The sequence below is a fragment of the Lathamus discolor genome, chromosome 3, assembly GCF_037157495.1.
Source record: "Lathamus discolor isolate bLatDis1 chromosome 3, bLatDis1.hap1, whole genome shotgun sequence".
NCBI lineage: Eukaryota > Metazoa > Chordata > Aves > Psittaciformes > Psittacidae > Lathamus > Lathamus discolor.
Window position 1 is genome coordinate 147,454,199 of NC_088886.1, and position 16,161 is coordinate 147,470,359.

Here is a 16,161-nt window from a genome sequence, read left to right on the forward strand (position 1 = left end):
CATTAATCAATAAGGAAATAGGAAAATCTTTAAACTTCAAATTCAGACTATCAGTCAGAGCCTTTCAAATGATCTAAGGCGAGGTTTTAAGAGCTCTGGCTATAAATAATGTGATTTGCTGCCCATTTGCAAGGGAACTGAAGCAACGCCAGTGACACAGAAAGCATGTGTTAATTAGAGCCATATGCAAATTCTACATTAAATGTGAGGCCTCTTCTCCTTGCATTTAATGTAAATTTTTGATCTAATTGTCCCACTTTCTCCTCTCATTTGTTGTAAATTACTGTCCCTTCTGCTAAAGGAATTTGTTCATCCAAATGCCGCGTTGCGGAGGACAGTGATTCTCTGTGTGCTATTTGCATATATTCACTGAACTATTATCACAATAATGCCTTACTGCTGAAGCAAATATGCATTTTAACAAAAGAAATGCTTGTGCTGTTTATTTATCGTTTAACCCTCCTGAGCTGTTTCTACAGCCCTGTTAGGAGGGCGTTACAGAGTGAACCCGTTTCACAAATCCCTTCAATGAATATTCAGGGTGGTTGATAGGTTGCCATGGGTATGTGTAATGGCTATTAAAAATATTCCATATTAAGAATATATAGAATCCCAGGTTTGGGTTGGAAGGTTCCTTAAAGCTCATCCAGTTCCAACCCCTGCCACGGGCAGGGACCCCTTCCACTAGAGCAGCTTGCTCCAAGCCCCTGTGTCCAACCTGGCCTTGAGCACTGCCAGGGATGGGGCAGCCACAGCTTCTCTGGGCACCCTGTGCCAGCGCCTCAGCACCCTCACAGGGAAGAGCTTCTGCCTAAGAGCTCATCTCAGTCTCCCCTCGGGCAGGTTCAAGCCATTCCCCTTGGCCTGTCCCTACAGGCCCTTGTCCCAAGCCCCTCTCCAGGTTTCCTGTAGGCCCCTTTAGGTATTAGAAGCCTGCTAAAAGGTAATTATTGTGATATGATTGTGTATGTTTGCCTAAAAAGACACCCAAAGTATGCATTGCAAACCATTTCCCTTTGATTTCAAGGGCTGTGGAAGGTCTAGTATTTGCTGTCCTATACATATTGGACCCCATATAACCCGACTTAGCTTATGCAATTAGTTTGGTGCCATGCTCTCTACAGCCAGCACTTGCAAGCTGTCGGTGTATACACCCCTGTTAGTGGCTCTTTGCATAGTTTTGTACTGGTGCTTTCACTATTTTTCCTTTTTTTTCTTACACTGCCTCAACCCCCAACACATTAGAATCATAGAATCATAGAACAGTTAGGGTTGGAAAGGATCTCAAGATCATCCAGTTCCAACCCCCCTGCCATGGGCAGGGACACCTCACACTAAACCATCCCACCCAAGGCTTCATCCAACCTGGCCTTGAACACTGCCAGGGATGGAGCACTCACAACCTCCCTGGGCAACCCATTCCAGTGCCTCAGCACCCTAACAGGAAAGAATTTCCTCCTTAGATCCAATCTAAACTTCCCCTGTTTCAGTTTGAACCCATTACCTCTTGTCCTGTCAGTACAGTCCCTGACGAAGAGTCCCTCCCCAGCATCCCTATAGGCCCCCTTCAGATACTGGAAGGCTGCTCTGAAGTCTCCATTCTTGTTTCTACTCACAGCTGGGGATTAAAAAGAACAGGCTTTCCAGGCTGTTGCTGCTTGTGCTACTGCTTTGCTGACTGTTGCCCAAGTTTTGCCCTCACTGCTGCGTGGCACTGACAGCCCCATGGACCAGAGCCTGTGGAAGGAACCCCAGTGTTCACTGCACCCCGTGCTACACGCACCTTGGTCACAGCCAGTCACAGTTCCCTTCCAAAATCGCTTTCCTTGATGGATTTGTAATGTTGGGGTGTTTTGTTTTTTTTTTTTTCCTGTTAAAAATGTGTCCTTATCCTTGTACATTGAAATATATAATTAAATTCTCATTATGAAAACCAAACGGATGTTATGCTTTGTGCATTACAAATTGTTGCATTACTTTCTGCTTTCCTAACAATTCCTGATTTTCTGTTTTGCTTCCGTTTTTGTTGCTTCTTGCTATTTGCTTGCAAAAACAAAACAGGCAAGCCTGGTAAGTAAAGCTTTTCACCAACTTTCACACCTGCATTTGGCGTTTTTCATTTCTTTTGCTTTTGTTCTCTGTTTGCTTCATTCCCATTAAGTAATGTAAGTAATTCTGAGCTGAGCCTGAAAGCGGATCTGCTCCGGCGGTGCTCTGATTCTGTCAGTTTGGATAGTGTTAGTCCTGAGCATCCTGTTGTTCTTGTTGGTGAGCCGTGGACTGTGTGTGTTGCAGATGTCGAAGTTATTGAATTGAGCTATTTTAATTGCATAACCTCATAAATATCTTTATAAATAAGTATCTGTAACTGCTTAACTAAGATTTGACTGGCAGAATCTAATCAGCGCCGCTCCACTAAGCAGCGTTCTCATTAAAGCTAAATTATAGCTTAGAAAATATCACATAGATTTTCCTGTCCCCCTCCAGCCAGATGCTAGCTTCTGTTTTGTGTAGTATTTAGCTACTTTGGGTTTAAATGTTTCTTAACTGCGATTATCAGACGCCCCTTCCCTGAGGCTCACTGGAAACTTCCAACTTATATGAAAGTTTCCCTCTTTTCAACTTATATGTCCCCAATATAAATTCCAGTTTTCTCTTTAAGGTTTAATAAGGGCCTCAGCTCTCTCTGTGGACACCTTTACGATGTAGTGAAAGGGAGAGGAGAAAGGGAATGTTGGATGCTACCCGCCCCTAATTCCCATGTGCAAGTGGAAGTGGGGCTGGGATGAGTATTTGAGGAGCGAGAAGGATGCACTGGGAGGGACAGGAAGAGCCTGGTAGTTCTGAGGGAGTCATGGACGTGTTGCTTGGCCTAGAAACAAAAAAGAAGTTGCTAAAATACCGCAGACAGCAGAAAAAGGGAAGCTGTGACGTTAGAGGCATTTAAGTGCATTACTTGATCATGCAAATGGATCCCTTCTGCACGGAGCTGTGACAGCAGAGGTTTTGCCAGAGAGCAGGATCCTGCCAGGAAGCGTTTGGGAATTAAGCTAGCGAGTGTGTAATCTCCAGCGTGATTAACCAAATCTTGTGCTGGAACACACCAGGTGATGAAGAATGAAGGGATGACAGATGGTTTTCTCATTTTCCTTGAGAATACCTTGGTTTTGACGTTGTAGTTGATCACAGGGTGCCTCTAAGAAAGCAACACAGAAAAGAATGTTTCTTTACTATGAAATGTTGAATGTTATCAAACTGATGCGGCATTAGAGGGCTCTGGGTTTGTCTGTTCAAGGTGTTTGTTCACCAGTAAAATAAAGGTGTTACAATTTCCAGTGCTGCAGACTCAGTGCAGGTCCTGAGAGCTGCTATGGTCCTTTTGATCTCCTATGTCACAGAGAGCAAAATAAGCTCAGGTCAGGCTCTATCCAAGCAAGATGCTGTGGAGAGTGTGCAGAGGAGCACAGAACGTGGCCAACGTAAGCATTGCCACTGCTCTGGGATGGGTTAGGCTAGGTAAAAGGTGTATAAATGGGGTAAATATGCAACAGGAAGAGATTAATCTCAGTTTGGGTATTGACAGTATCAACTCTGACATTTCAGAGCTGAGCAGCACTGTGAAATACTTAACTCAGATTAAGATTTCTATTCAAATAAGAATATAAACTCTTGTTTAGTTCTTTATATTCCAACATATAAAGGCCTGAATGAGCAGTTGTAGCGTCTGAAATGCCCTGTGATTTTTACGTGGGAGAACTTCTTTTAGTTTCCATCACAGACAAAGGAAAATGGTAATATAAAGCTGCTGTGTTTTGCGGGTGGGATTTAATTTCAGTATCATTCAAAGTCGCCCTTAAAAGATGGACACAAGTATCACTTTTAAGGATATGAAATAAGCATGCGTTTTGGAAAACAAGGCCAGACCTTTTCTTCCAGTGACATATGGGTGTTCCAATTTACTACTAGGTCAATTCCTTTGAAAGGTTCTCCTCCTTATGGATTTGGATTCCTGTTCCCACTGTCCCTGCCTCTGCCCCTGCCTTAAATTTAACCATACACAGGAGAGGCTTGGAAGATGCTTTCTGCAGACCAGAACTCAGGAAGTCTGTCTAGTGTTAGATTTCCTTCCTGCCACTTGCTACAGAATGAGCGTTTGCAAAACACTGTTTTTCCAAGGGAAGAATTGGAGTTGAATTCCATTAAACAGAGTGCCTTGTTTGTAAAGATTAGGAGAGATGCCAGGAGATGACAAGCACCTATCAGTAATGGCCCATAATTTCTTGCCAGTGCTAGTAATATGCACAAATGGCCTTTCCTTCAGCTAGTGCATCTTCAGGCCAGTGAGGGAAATCCAGCATCAGCCTTTCTCTTGGGAACAGGAGAGTTCATAGTGCAGTAAATCAACAGTACAGAGTTTTAGCCGCATTTTTCCCCACCATCAGAATATTTAGATATACTGTATTTAGCAGCCTTTTTCCAAAACAGGATTGTGTGTTTTTATAAAAGTGACTTTATTTGGATCCTCCAAACTTACTAATCCACAACATAGAGCACACTAGACTTGAAACTATAGATGACAGTGAAATCAGTGTTCTTTTACTACTATGACCCTTCTGAAGATCACTGTTTTCTCTCCCCCACTCTTCTTTCTAACAGAGGATGAACAGAGAGAGAAATCTGTCTCCCATCACACTGTTCAGCAGCTGATAGTGGAGAAGGAACAAGCGCTGGCAGATCTGAACTCAGTGGAGAAATCACTGGCAGATCTTTTCAGGAGATACGAGAAAATGAAAGAAGTATTGGAGGGGTTTCGGAAGGTGAGTCCTGTTAAAGTCCCCTCCTTCAAAGAGCAACGCGGAGCAGGGTCTAGTGTGTACCAGTTCTGTTTAACAGAAGGGAGGACTTTGTTCCTAGTTGAATCTGATGTACATTAGAGGGCAGTGTGCTGGGGAAGGGAGAACATGACTGCTCATCTGTGCTTTCCCTTTGGAACAGCTTTAAAAAGATGGAGATTTTCCACAAGAGCAACTGACTTCCATCTGTGACACTGTGATTGCAGTAGGTGACGCATTATCTGGAGAGGAACTTTTGACAACGGTACATAGGGACAGGCCAAGGGGAATGGCTTGAACCTGCCAGAGGGGAGACTGAGATGAGCTCTTAGGCAGAAGCTCTTCCCTGTGAGGGTGCTGAGGCGCTGGCACAGGGTGCCCAGAGAAGCTGTGGCTGCCCCATCCCTGGCAGTGCTCAAGGCCAGGTTGGACACAGGGGCTTGGAGCAAGCTGCTCCAGTGGAAGGGGTCCCTGCCCGTGGCAGGGGTTGGAACTGGATGAGCTTTAGGGTCCCTTCCAACACAAACCAGTCTGGGATTCTATGACTTGAGCCCATGTCAGGGCTGGCTTCTGGTCTGAGCATTCTGTTCAAGCCTCAGATGTGAATTCTTCAGGTAGACGTTATGTCTAAAGTGCGTGATGAAGGATTGCAGCCATGTACCAATGCAGGGTTGTAAAGCTTTTGGTGCTGTGTAATAGTGCATCAGATAGCTGTTCTATGAGGGGTATCAGTGTTAGATTGCAGCCCTTAAAATATCTGAGTGTAACTCCCACAGGTAGGTGCCTGTCCTCCACTTCAACCTCTTGTATTACATTACATTGAATGTAATCTTCTCATTTTAGAATGAAGAAGTGTTAAAGAAATGTGCACAGGAGTATTTGTCACGAGTAAAGAAGGAAGAGCAGAGGTATCAAGCACTCAAAATTCACGCTGAGGAAAAACTGGACAGGTAAGGGATTGTACACATCTCTCTTCAGGAGTTCATACTGCAGAAGTGTTCTTGCGGCTGGACCTTGTATCCCAAACCTGCTCCTTCAGTACACAGAGCACGGGCTGCTCTGGGATGAAGGGTGGAATGAAACACCATAATGAGGATTCCTGTGACGTGCTGGTGTTTCTACCAGCTCCTGACCATACAGAACACCTTAAATTTCTATCTTTATCAAATGTTTTCATGTTTCTTTAACTTATTTATACAGGGACTGTAGTGATAGGACAAGGGGTAACGGATTAAAACTTCAACAGGGGAAGTTTAGATTGGAACTAAGGAAGAAGTTCTTTACTGTGAGGGTGGTGAGGCACTGGAATGGGTTGCCCAAGGAAGCTGTGAATGCTCCATCCTGGGTGGTGTTCAAGGCCAGGTTGGGCAGAGCCTTGGGTGACATGGTTCAGTGTGAGGTGTCCCTGCCCATGGCAGGGGGGTTGGAGCTGGATCATCTTAAGGTCCTTTCTAACCCTAACTATTCTATGATTCTATTTTCCGGGGAAGATGGAGAAGGAAGCCATTAGCTAGGTTTGTGCAGCTGTGGAGTGCTGTGCTCAGCTGCTTGCATCTGTAGCCAGTATTCCTGCCCCCAGAGATTTGCTATTGCCCCTGTGCTGTATTAGTGCCCCTGCATCAATCAGCAGAACAGAACATGTAAGTGCAGCTCAGCCCTTTCAGTGCAGAATTAGTCTGTACCCAGTAACATCAGTTATCTGAGCTGGATCAGCCTGACTTAGGCAGAGGGTGATGAGGAATAGTCATGCAGAGAGAGAATAGTGCCAGAAAGAGGCAGCTCTGGTTGATCTATTTCTCTATGCTTCCACGTAATGGCCAATTAAGCGTTTATAGGAATTCCAGTCAGGACTCATATACAGTCTTCTAGACCCAAAAGATGCTCCCAAAATGTCACTAGGATTGATCAGTGCCTAAAACAAAGTAAAACTTGGATTTGCCTTCCAGCTGTTGTCCCAGCTGTGAGTCTAGTCTAGTCCAGTCTAGACTAGACTAAGCTAGAGTTAGACTAGTGAGTCTAGTTCTAATAAGAACTAGAGCTCATGTTTAGAAGCTGCCATAACATACTTCTACCTAAGTGATATTTGTCACCCCAACACATACCTGAGAGAAGCCTGAAAGGAATGACACATTAAGAAAAGGCTTTGCAGCCTCTGCTGAGCAAGAGAGGGAGTCATGAAAAGCCTCTAGGGACAAGTCTCTCAATACTTTGAAAGACAGGCATCAGTTAAGAGGTGGTCCATCCCAAAGGGGTACCAAAGTACCCCCTGTCGTTCCTTGTAGAGAACCTGACATGACACAAACCTCTGTTTTTCTAGAGCCAATGCTGAAATTGCACAAGTGAGAGGCAAGGCTCAGCAAGAGCAGGCAGCGTACCAGGCCAGCCTTCGTAAAGAGCAGCTCAAAGTGGATGCATTGGAAAGAACACTGGAACAAAAGGTAAGCAGCCATTCAGCTCTTTTAATACACAAGTCAATGGGATGACCAAAATTAAGTGTAATTTGCTTAATTTTGTAATCAAGTAAACACTGTAATTTCAATGCTGACTTACGTTACTCCACTGTTAACGTAGACAAGATAGTCAGATACATAGATCTGTACAGCTTAAGGCGAAAAGGGGTGTAGTTTATATCTCCAGTTTATATCTCTGTGTATATCTCCTGTTCTCCAGTGCAGCAAAGGAGCTTGCTTTCAGTACAGTACAGCTTGTACTTGCTTAGAGCCCTTGGAAAACAGGGTGAAAGTAATGCTGTAGAAGTGCAGCTTAGAAACACATTTACACTGTGTATTATTGTCATCATGTGCTAGGAGTGACTTCTGTAAAGCTGTCTGCTCTAGAGCTAAGTTGTTACTGAAGTCAGAGGATCTGTATGTGGAAATAAGGTAATAATAGCATTTAAATGAAGTATAGGTATCTGTACTATGTATGCATATATATATCTATATGTATAGATCTATGCATATGTATGTTTATATGCATAGATATTCTGCACTGAATATCTATGCATATATCTACAGATAATCAATACAGAATATCTATACCTGTAGAGAAGCATATATATACACGCACACATAATGTGTTGATATACGCACACATATGTAGCGATATTCAGTACTGGAGAAAACTTCATTGTCCCAACTTTTCCCAAAGGTTGGGTAATTAAAACAAAACCTAATCTTAATGCAATGATATTTTTCATAACCCTTACTAATGCCTTTTCTTTTCCAGAATAAAGAGATAGAAGAATTAACAAAGATTTGTGATGAACTGATTGCCAAAATGGGGAAAAGCTAACTTCTAACCAAATTTCTGGACTTCAATATTGAGTGCAATATGACCATTGGCACACTGATGTCCATACATTTATGTGGACAGGTTATATTTTCACTTTTTCGTATGCACTACTGTATTTTCTTTCTAAATAAAGTTGATTTAATTGTATGCAGTACTCAGATGACTATCAGAATTTCTTGCTATTGTTTGCATTTTCATAGTATAATTCATAGCAAGTTGATCTCAAAGTTCCTGTATCAGGGAGATTGTCAAGTTCTCTAATTACAAATTGCTGATCCTAGCCTTCCCTTTGTACATGAGTTCCCATGTTGGATGTCTTTTGGATTTAATATAAACATGTATTACTTGCATGGGGACTCTTGCCTTAAGGAGCATAAACTTTATCTGCATTTGCTGATTTGTAAAATAAAATGAAAAATGGAAGAAAAAAAAAAAAAGGAAATGCATGTCACTGAAATGAAATTCTCTATTGTAAATAAATTTTTTCGTTGAAAGTTGAAGATGAGAATGGTTCTGCTTTATGGACTTCAATCGCTTACTTCTTGTGCAGCTCTTACTAATGAATTCCTTTGCAGAAAGCACTTTGGGGGTCACTCCCTACTTGGAGCACTCTTTGGGCCACAAGGATATACCACGTACGTGCACATATCTGTGCCTGAATCTTGCTGTCTCTATAAATATATATATGTATGAGCTAGATTTGGACCACTCAGGTCTCAAGCACAGACTTAATCCTCCAAAATGTTTAATGCTCTGACCCTGATCCAACAAATCCCATAGGGAGATGTGACGAGGCTGTTTGCTCGACTCAAAGGCAGTGACATGCGGTGGTGGAACAGTGGGTTTTAAGCACATCTATCACTGAAAGGTGGATGCATTTTCTTCTTCCTGCCCCTGGAAGCACTTGCCTGCTGGGTTTGTGGAGATGAAGTACGTGTGCTTAGCAGTACAACCAGAATAAGCTCGATAAGTAGCATTCTTGGACACCTCTTCATCCTGTAAGTTATCCTCTGCAGAGGATTAGGTGTGTAAGAGAAGCATTAAGGCTTTAATAGCAAACAAACTGCTTTCTTTGCTTAATGGTGCATCTCTTGTATCTCCATGATGTGGACAGTCTTCAGCCTGGTTCTTGCCACCTCCCTTTTTGTACTCAAAAGTAAGTCAACTCCCTTTTCTTTCCTTCCTTAGTTCTTTTTCATTTCCTACTTCAGGCATGGCTGAGCCTTTTTGCTGTTCTGGGCTTTCTCTCCTGGCTTTGTTTGGTTTGCGATTAGTTTGTGGATGTGGTTAGCAGCTCAGAACTGCACCTCTGCTGTGAATGATAAACATCAGTAGCTATGTTAAGAGTAGCAAGTGTGCCTTCTGCTCTGCAAGTTGCAAGTATGGTATTTGAAACAGATTTCAAATTCATGCTTGTCTTTGAAACTACTGTGTAGTTGGAACGAAGGAAAGAAAGATGACTGAGTTATGGTTGTAATGTTTAAGCAAAAGCAAAACTTAAAGTGCAGTGTGCTTTCCAGCTGAACTCATACTTTAGGAGAAAATGAAATCTGGATCATAGTTATATTTTTTTGTGTTTAAAATGTCCTATTTTATGGTACTGTGGACCAAAGATCATGGAGGAGGGAGGAAAAACATGATGCTCCAACTTGTTACAGTGGCCTCTGCTCTAAAGATGTCACAAGAAGGCGTGGATGCAATTACAGAACATCAGGTGTTCTCAGGTTATTTGAATTGTAACAACTAAGTAATATATGGCTAATTTTATTTTAACCTTTAAAATCAGTATCTAGCCCACTTATAAAAAAGAAATATTAATAGAATTTGCAATTCTTTATATTTTTTTAAACCTTTTTGCAACTTTTTCCATATTATTCAAACAAAATTAGGAAGACTATATAGCTTATAATTTAAAATACATTCTGCAAACTCTAAACCCTACTGTTACAAGTGGTCTTTTTCTCCTTAATCCCAGGCGAAGCACTGCAGTGTTACACCTGTGTAGGTTCTAGTGATGAAGACTGTAACAGACAAGGAACTCAGCAATGTCCAGGGCATTCAGATGCGTGCGCGGTCATTAGAGGACAAGCAAGTAAGTAGGTTCAGACTCATTATGTATTTCATAGTAGAAATAAGCAATCAGTGTTGGAAAGGGAAGAGCTTATAGTAATCTAAGGAGAAAAACACAGATAAATCCCTGGCGGTGTTCAAGGCCAGGTTGGATGAAGCCTTGTGTGGGATGGTTTAGTGAGAGGTGTCCCTGCCCATGGCAGGGGGTTTGGAATGGGATGATCTTGAGGTCCTTTCCAACCCTGACTATTCTATGATTCTATGATTCTATGAAACGTTTCTCTTAACTAAACGACCTGCTCTAGTGGAAGGTGTCCCTGCTCGTGTCAGGGAATTGGAACTGAATGAGCTTTAAGGTCCCTTCCAACTCAAACCATTCTAGGATTCTATGAAACCCTATTAATAAATCTCAATCCATAATTTTATTGGTTTAGCAGAAATCTGATGCAAAATCCCACCGTGTATGATGTGCCACGATGAGCTGTATCTGCACTATGTGAAAGCTGTAAAAAAGCAGTTCAAATATTACCCACTTCTTATTTAAATCTGTTGTTTATCAGGACTTTATAAGTTAAAGGACTTGCCTGGAAATCAGGAAGGAAAAGAAGCTAATGAGGCACTGCACTTAGAATCATAGAATAGTTAGGGTTGGAAAGGACCTCAAGATCATCCAGTTCCAACCCCCCTGCCATGGGCAGGGACACCTCACACTAAACCATCCCACACAACCAACTTGAGCACATTCAAGCATATTTAAGCTGCAGCAGTTGCATCTAAGATAAATTACAGTTATTTAACTTAAGTGAGAGCTGGTTAGTGTTCTGTAAACTGATGCAACTGTATTAATTTGCTTCTAAGGAATGGCCAAACCTAATGTTGCTCAGTGTTAGATGATCAGGTTCCTGCTGAGGGGATGCAGAGAGTGGGTGACCATGACCGTGAAGGTCCTTTTGGTTCACTGTGTCTCTGTTCTAGGTGGCATTATGAAGTCCTGTTCATTCAGGTCCTTCTGTGAACGGGCAAAGAGGGATGGATCCAAAGCACCTGGAGTGAGCGTTCAGTGCTGCTACTCGAACAACTGCAATGCAAGGAGCCTGGCTTCAAGGGTCACCACCTCCATGAGCTACTTCTCTCTCCTCATCTTCACATTGCTGTGGCACCCATTGTTGAAGCTGACATGAGGTGGGGGGAAAGAGTATCCTGAAGCAACAAGTCTGCCTTCTTAGAGAGGAATGATTGTATTTCCTAATCGCTTACTCCATGTACTCCATGTTACTCCATGTCCATTTCTCAGTAGGCAAAAAGCAGTAGGCAGACCTGACAGATGTCCAGATAAAAGTTGCTCCATCTGCTAAATACGTCTTCTATATGTAAGAAACAGTGCCCTCTTCTTGCTTAAAGTAAGGGGTTGATTCTATGAGTATCTCACATTTTCCTACTCTTTAGGGAAGGAGAAATCTTAGCTGCCGGTAGCCTTGTAGTAGGGCAAAGGACCAGTCTTCCAAATGCTGTTTACTGTTGGCAGACATTCAAAACAGGCTAAAATATTCCAGCACAAAGTGCATCACTAGCTAGTAGGCAGGTGGTCCTCTGAAGTAGTTACGTTGAAAAGGCAAAACTAGAAGGGGCATGCCACACAATGTGATAGCACTTAGCAGGGGCTTGGCTCTGTGATGCTCGAGAGCAGGGTGGTACCTCCTTTCATTCAGAACTCAGGGAGACAGACAAGCAGATGAATGAAATCTGTAGATTTTAATGTCAAAAAGTAATGATCTGGTCGTACCTCTGACACCAAACATGCATAGGACTGGCTAAAGTCCAGCCGGTGTAATTGAAGTAGAGGTAGTCTTTCGAGTTCTAGTTTTAGGTGTCCATTTGGGAAAATACTTGGCTGTCAAGTTTAAGGAACTCACAAAATCCGTGGCAAAGTAGGTTTTTCTCCTAGATTTTGTGTTGTGACTTTTTTTTTTTTGGGTACAAATCTTTGAAAAGTCAGTGTCATAGAATCCTGCGCATTCACAGAGATGTTATGAAGGCCGCAAACTCTAGAGAGCTTCTTCAAGTGAAATCAGTGAAACCTCCACGTAGAGCATAACCCCAGCCTGCCTTAGCTGTTGCCTATCACATGGACCAAACTGTCTCCTTGCTTCATGGGACTTGTTTCTCTTCAGGGATCCTTCCAACATCCCACATAGATTGTGGCTTCAGACTGGGACTGTTATTCTGGGGTTTTGTTCAATGGGCTCTCAGACGAGGCAGTTCTGGTCTCTCTGTAGTACTTAGGCACAAGTCTGATAAATCCGTTGCATACAAAAACTGCAATAATGCAGCAGATCTTGGCTCAGAATGTTAATTTAGACTTAAGTATCTGTGTAAAACCCACTTAAGTTGATTTGAGTGTTCTTCATTTCGTTTCATCTCAGCTTGAACCAGTTCCTTCAATCTGTTCGGCTGCAGGATTATGTCTTTATCTTCTGACTGCTCTGTAACGATAAACCCATACTGAATGTCATCTCTGTATAAGCTCAGTGCACTTCCCTAATGAGAAAATAAAACACATGCAACGGCTGACAATGTCTCTTGATAGACAAAACTGCATCTTCTATTTGGGGTTTCCCACGGCATCCCATTTTCCAGCAGGAATTCCGGCTTCTTTTCTGTGGGATCTATTTCTTAAATCTGTTCGATAAAACAGTGAATGTTGATGGTTTTCTTACTGTGATATTTCCCTGATGAAACACAAAGGTGAGGCTCTATCCTCTTGACAAACACCATCTGTCGCTCCTGACTGCAGCCAGCACTCAGATCTTCAGCCTCCCACCGCCTCGGGTTGATTCTGCCACCCAGCATAACGGAACGTTTGCCTTTACAGGGCTGACATTCTTCCTGCCTAATGATGAACCTGAAATGTTCATGTATAGACCTAGAAATGAATAAACCGTATTTATGGATGGATGATATCAGAGGGCTTCCACAATGGTTCTGGGCATAAACACTAACAGGAAGACAAGCTCAGAAGAAAATGGGACAAAAAAGAAGGAATATTTTTTAAATTCTACTAAAAATATGAAGTTTCCATTGCCATGTCTGTGCAGAGCAACTCCTAGTCATACATGAAGTAGAAAGTGATTGCACTTAGTTTGATTGTTCTGAAATCTAATTATTCCTGCAACAGTGGCATAGTCTGTCTTCCTTAACACTGACTGACAGACAGTTGGGACAAAAGGAGCAGAAACTGATAATGAAATGCCTTCTGCTGCAACAGAAAATGTCAGGACTTCTTTATCATGAGTCGAATCACTGTAGTGCATCAGATGGGTAAGTACTGGGTATGAGTTTAATGTTACTCTCTCGCCTTCAGGAAAGGATCTGCAAAGCAAGAGATTTGTAGTTTTTATAAGCAAGAAAATCATAGAATCATCATAGAATCCCAGCCTGGTTTGTGTTGGAAAGGACCTTAAAGCTCATCCAGCTCCAACCCCTGCCACGGGCAGGGACCCCTTCCACTGGAGCAGCTTGCTCCAAGACCCTGTGTCCAACCTGGCCTTGAGCACTGCCAGGGATGGGGCAGCCACAGCTTCTCTGGGCACCCTGTGCCAGTGCCTCAGCACCCTCACAGGGAAGAGCTTCTGCCTAAGAGCTCATCTCAGTCTCCCCTCGAGCAGGTTAAAGCCATTCTCCCTTGTCTGTGTTATAACTCGGAGGACTTACAGGCAGCCCCCGATCATATTTTCCATGGTTTCTCATTATATCCTCTTGGTTTGGGCAGTGCAGACAGCATTCCCTTACTTTCCTAGACTTCTCAGAGACAGCAATAGCCTCTGAGACCTACCAGGAGGGCAGATCTGATGAAGTGCCCCTGCTCTTTCTCAAAGAGCGTACATGCAAGCGTGTCATGTAATTTGTGTCAATATTCATCCAGGCCTGCCTTTCCCACAGGGAGAGCAAAGTTTCAAGTTGTCTCTTGTTCTTGTTAAGGAATAAGCAATTCTGGAAGCTTATGAGCTTTAAAATCTATATTGGAGAAGATTTACCTCAATACTGGCTGTGCTTTTTGATGAAAGAACCCCATTTTGGGGTCACAGACCACAGTTTCTTTTTAGCCTTTCTTTCCACATGAAGATATAGTCATGTGGCTCTGTTCTGCAGGGATTAAACCAAAGAGCACCCTTGTACCTTGTGCCCTCATGCCTTAGTCAAAGCCCAGCCATGCCAGATTTCACTGTGAGCATCACTCCAAAGGCTCTCCCCTTTCTGGACCCTATAGATGTATAAGATGTTGCCTGGGGCTGTTGGCTGTGGCTGGTGACTGCCCTTGGAGGTAGTTTTATGCTTTTGAAATCAAAGTCCTGACTGCAATTCACGGTGCTTGAGGTTATCACCCACATACAAACACACTCTTTATCGTCAGGAGGCAGCAGCACTCAGGGCATTTTTAATTGGTGAATTTATGATGTGCTTCCGTATAGGATATTTACTCACAACAGAGTGGAAAGAAATGATAACTGTTAATATAAGTAGCAGTGTGTATGAGGAGCTTAGCTAGAAATTCATCATGCTGGGGGAGCAGGTACAAGTAAACTCCATCAGCATCCGAACAAAACAAGGGAAAAGCCACTCAGGGATTTAGCTGCACACAAACCACAGGAGCAGCTTGCGGTGCTTGGCACAGGGCTTTATGGAAAGTAGGTCTTGTTAAAAACATCTCATTTGAGGTTGTGGATTTTTGCTGAGGAAGGCAAACACATAGATTTTGCAACACGTCTCAGACAGAATTGCAGTCGTGATGCACAGGCTGAGAGTTCAGGGGCTGGAAGAGCTAAAAACTGCAGCCTGCAAAACCAAGTTCTTGGTATGTTGGACACAGTTGGTCTCACATCATCTCTCTGACAACCTCAGGGTGTTATCAGAAGTGTCACAAGAAGAAGGGGCTGTCAAAGTGCTGGCATGTCTGCATCAAGATAGTCCCATGCGTTGCCATAGGGACAGGTTTCCATGGGAGACATAATTCACTTTTTCTGGAGAAAAACTAAAGCACAGGAATGAGAGTGGGAGGATGGGGCTGGGCATTTCCATAGCATCACAGAACCCCAGACTGGTTTGGGTTGGAAGGGACCTTAAAGCTCATCCAGTTCCAGCCCCTGCCACGGGCAGGGACCCCTTCCACTGGAGCAGCTTGCTCCAAGCCCCTGTGTCCAACCTGGCCTTGAGCACTGCCAGGGATGGGGCAGCCACAGCTTCTCTGGGCAACTCTGCTCCATACAGAATCACAGAATCCCAAGGGTTGGAAGGGACCTAAAAAGATCATCTAGTCCAACCCCCCTGCAAGAGCAGGGTAACCTACAGTACATCACACAGGAACTTGTCCAGGCGGGCCTTGAATATCTCCAGTGTAGGAGACTCCACAACCCCCCTGGGCAGCCTGTTCCAGTGCTCTGTCACTCTTACAGTAAAGAAGTTCTTCCTGATGTTAACGTGGAACTTCCTATGCTCCAGTTTACACCCATTGCCCCTTGTCCTATCACTGGATATCACTGAAAAAAGCCTAGCTCCATCATCCTGACACCTACCACTTAGCACTGTGAAGGAGCTCTCTATTGCTGAAATCGCTTGCACCTCTTCTAGCAACCTTACCTAGCCCAGCAGGCAACATTCCATTCAAAACCCTACCCTTCCAGCTGCTAGCTCAGAAGACTCATAAGCATGAGATGATGTTTAAGGGTGAAGGGGAATTTCTCTTTTGAAGTCATTTCCCTTTTCTGAAGACTTCCTGCCCTTTATCCTCACCAAAATGGTTTCCATTTTTTGCTTAAAACGCTCAAGGGAGGGAGGCGTTCGAACACTGGCAGAGACTTGGCCAAAGATCAAGTGCTCGAATGCAGTCACTGATTCCCATTGCCTTTGTTTGATGCGTCTGTCATCTTATTTTAGGCAATGCCACTCACCCCCAGTTTCTGCTTTTCAG

General features: G+C 43.3%; 1 protein-coding gene across 7 annotated transcripts in view; it reads left to right on the forward strand.

The window, feature by feature from the left end:
• The window catches only part of TACC2 (transforming acidic coiled-coil containing protein 2), a 150,102-nt gene extending 141,476 nt beyond the window's left edge, over window positions 1-8,626 (forward strand). For all 7 annotated transcript variants that reach the window (XM_065672408.1, XM_065672411.1, XM_065672412.1 and 4 more), the window contains 4 exons: window positions 4,657-4,817; window positions 5,676-5,782; window positions 7,150-7,270; window positions 8,061-8,626. In XM_065672408.1, coding sequence (XP_065528480.1) covers window positions 4,657-4,817; window positions 5,676-5,782; window positions 7,150-7,270; window positions 8,061-8,126 — 455 coding nt within the window. In that variant the 3' untranslated portion in view covers window positions 8,127-8,626. The remainder of the gene's footprint in view (window positions 1-4,656; window positions 4,818-5,675; window positions 5,783-7,149; window positions 7,271-8,060) is intronic.
• The last annotated feature ends 7,535 nt before the right edge of the window (window positions 8,627-16,161 follow it).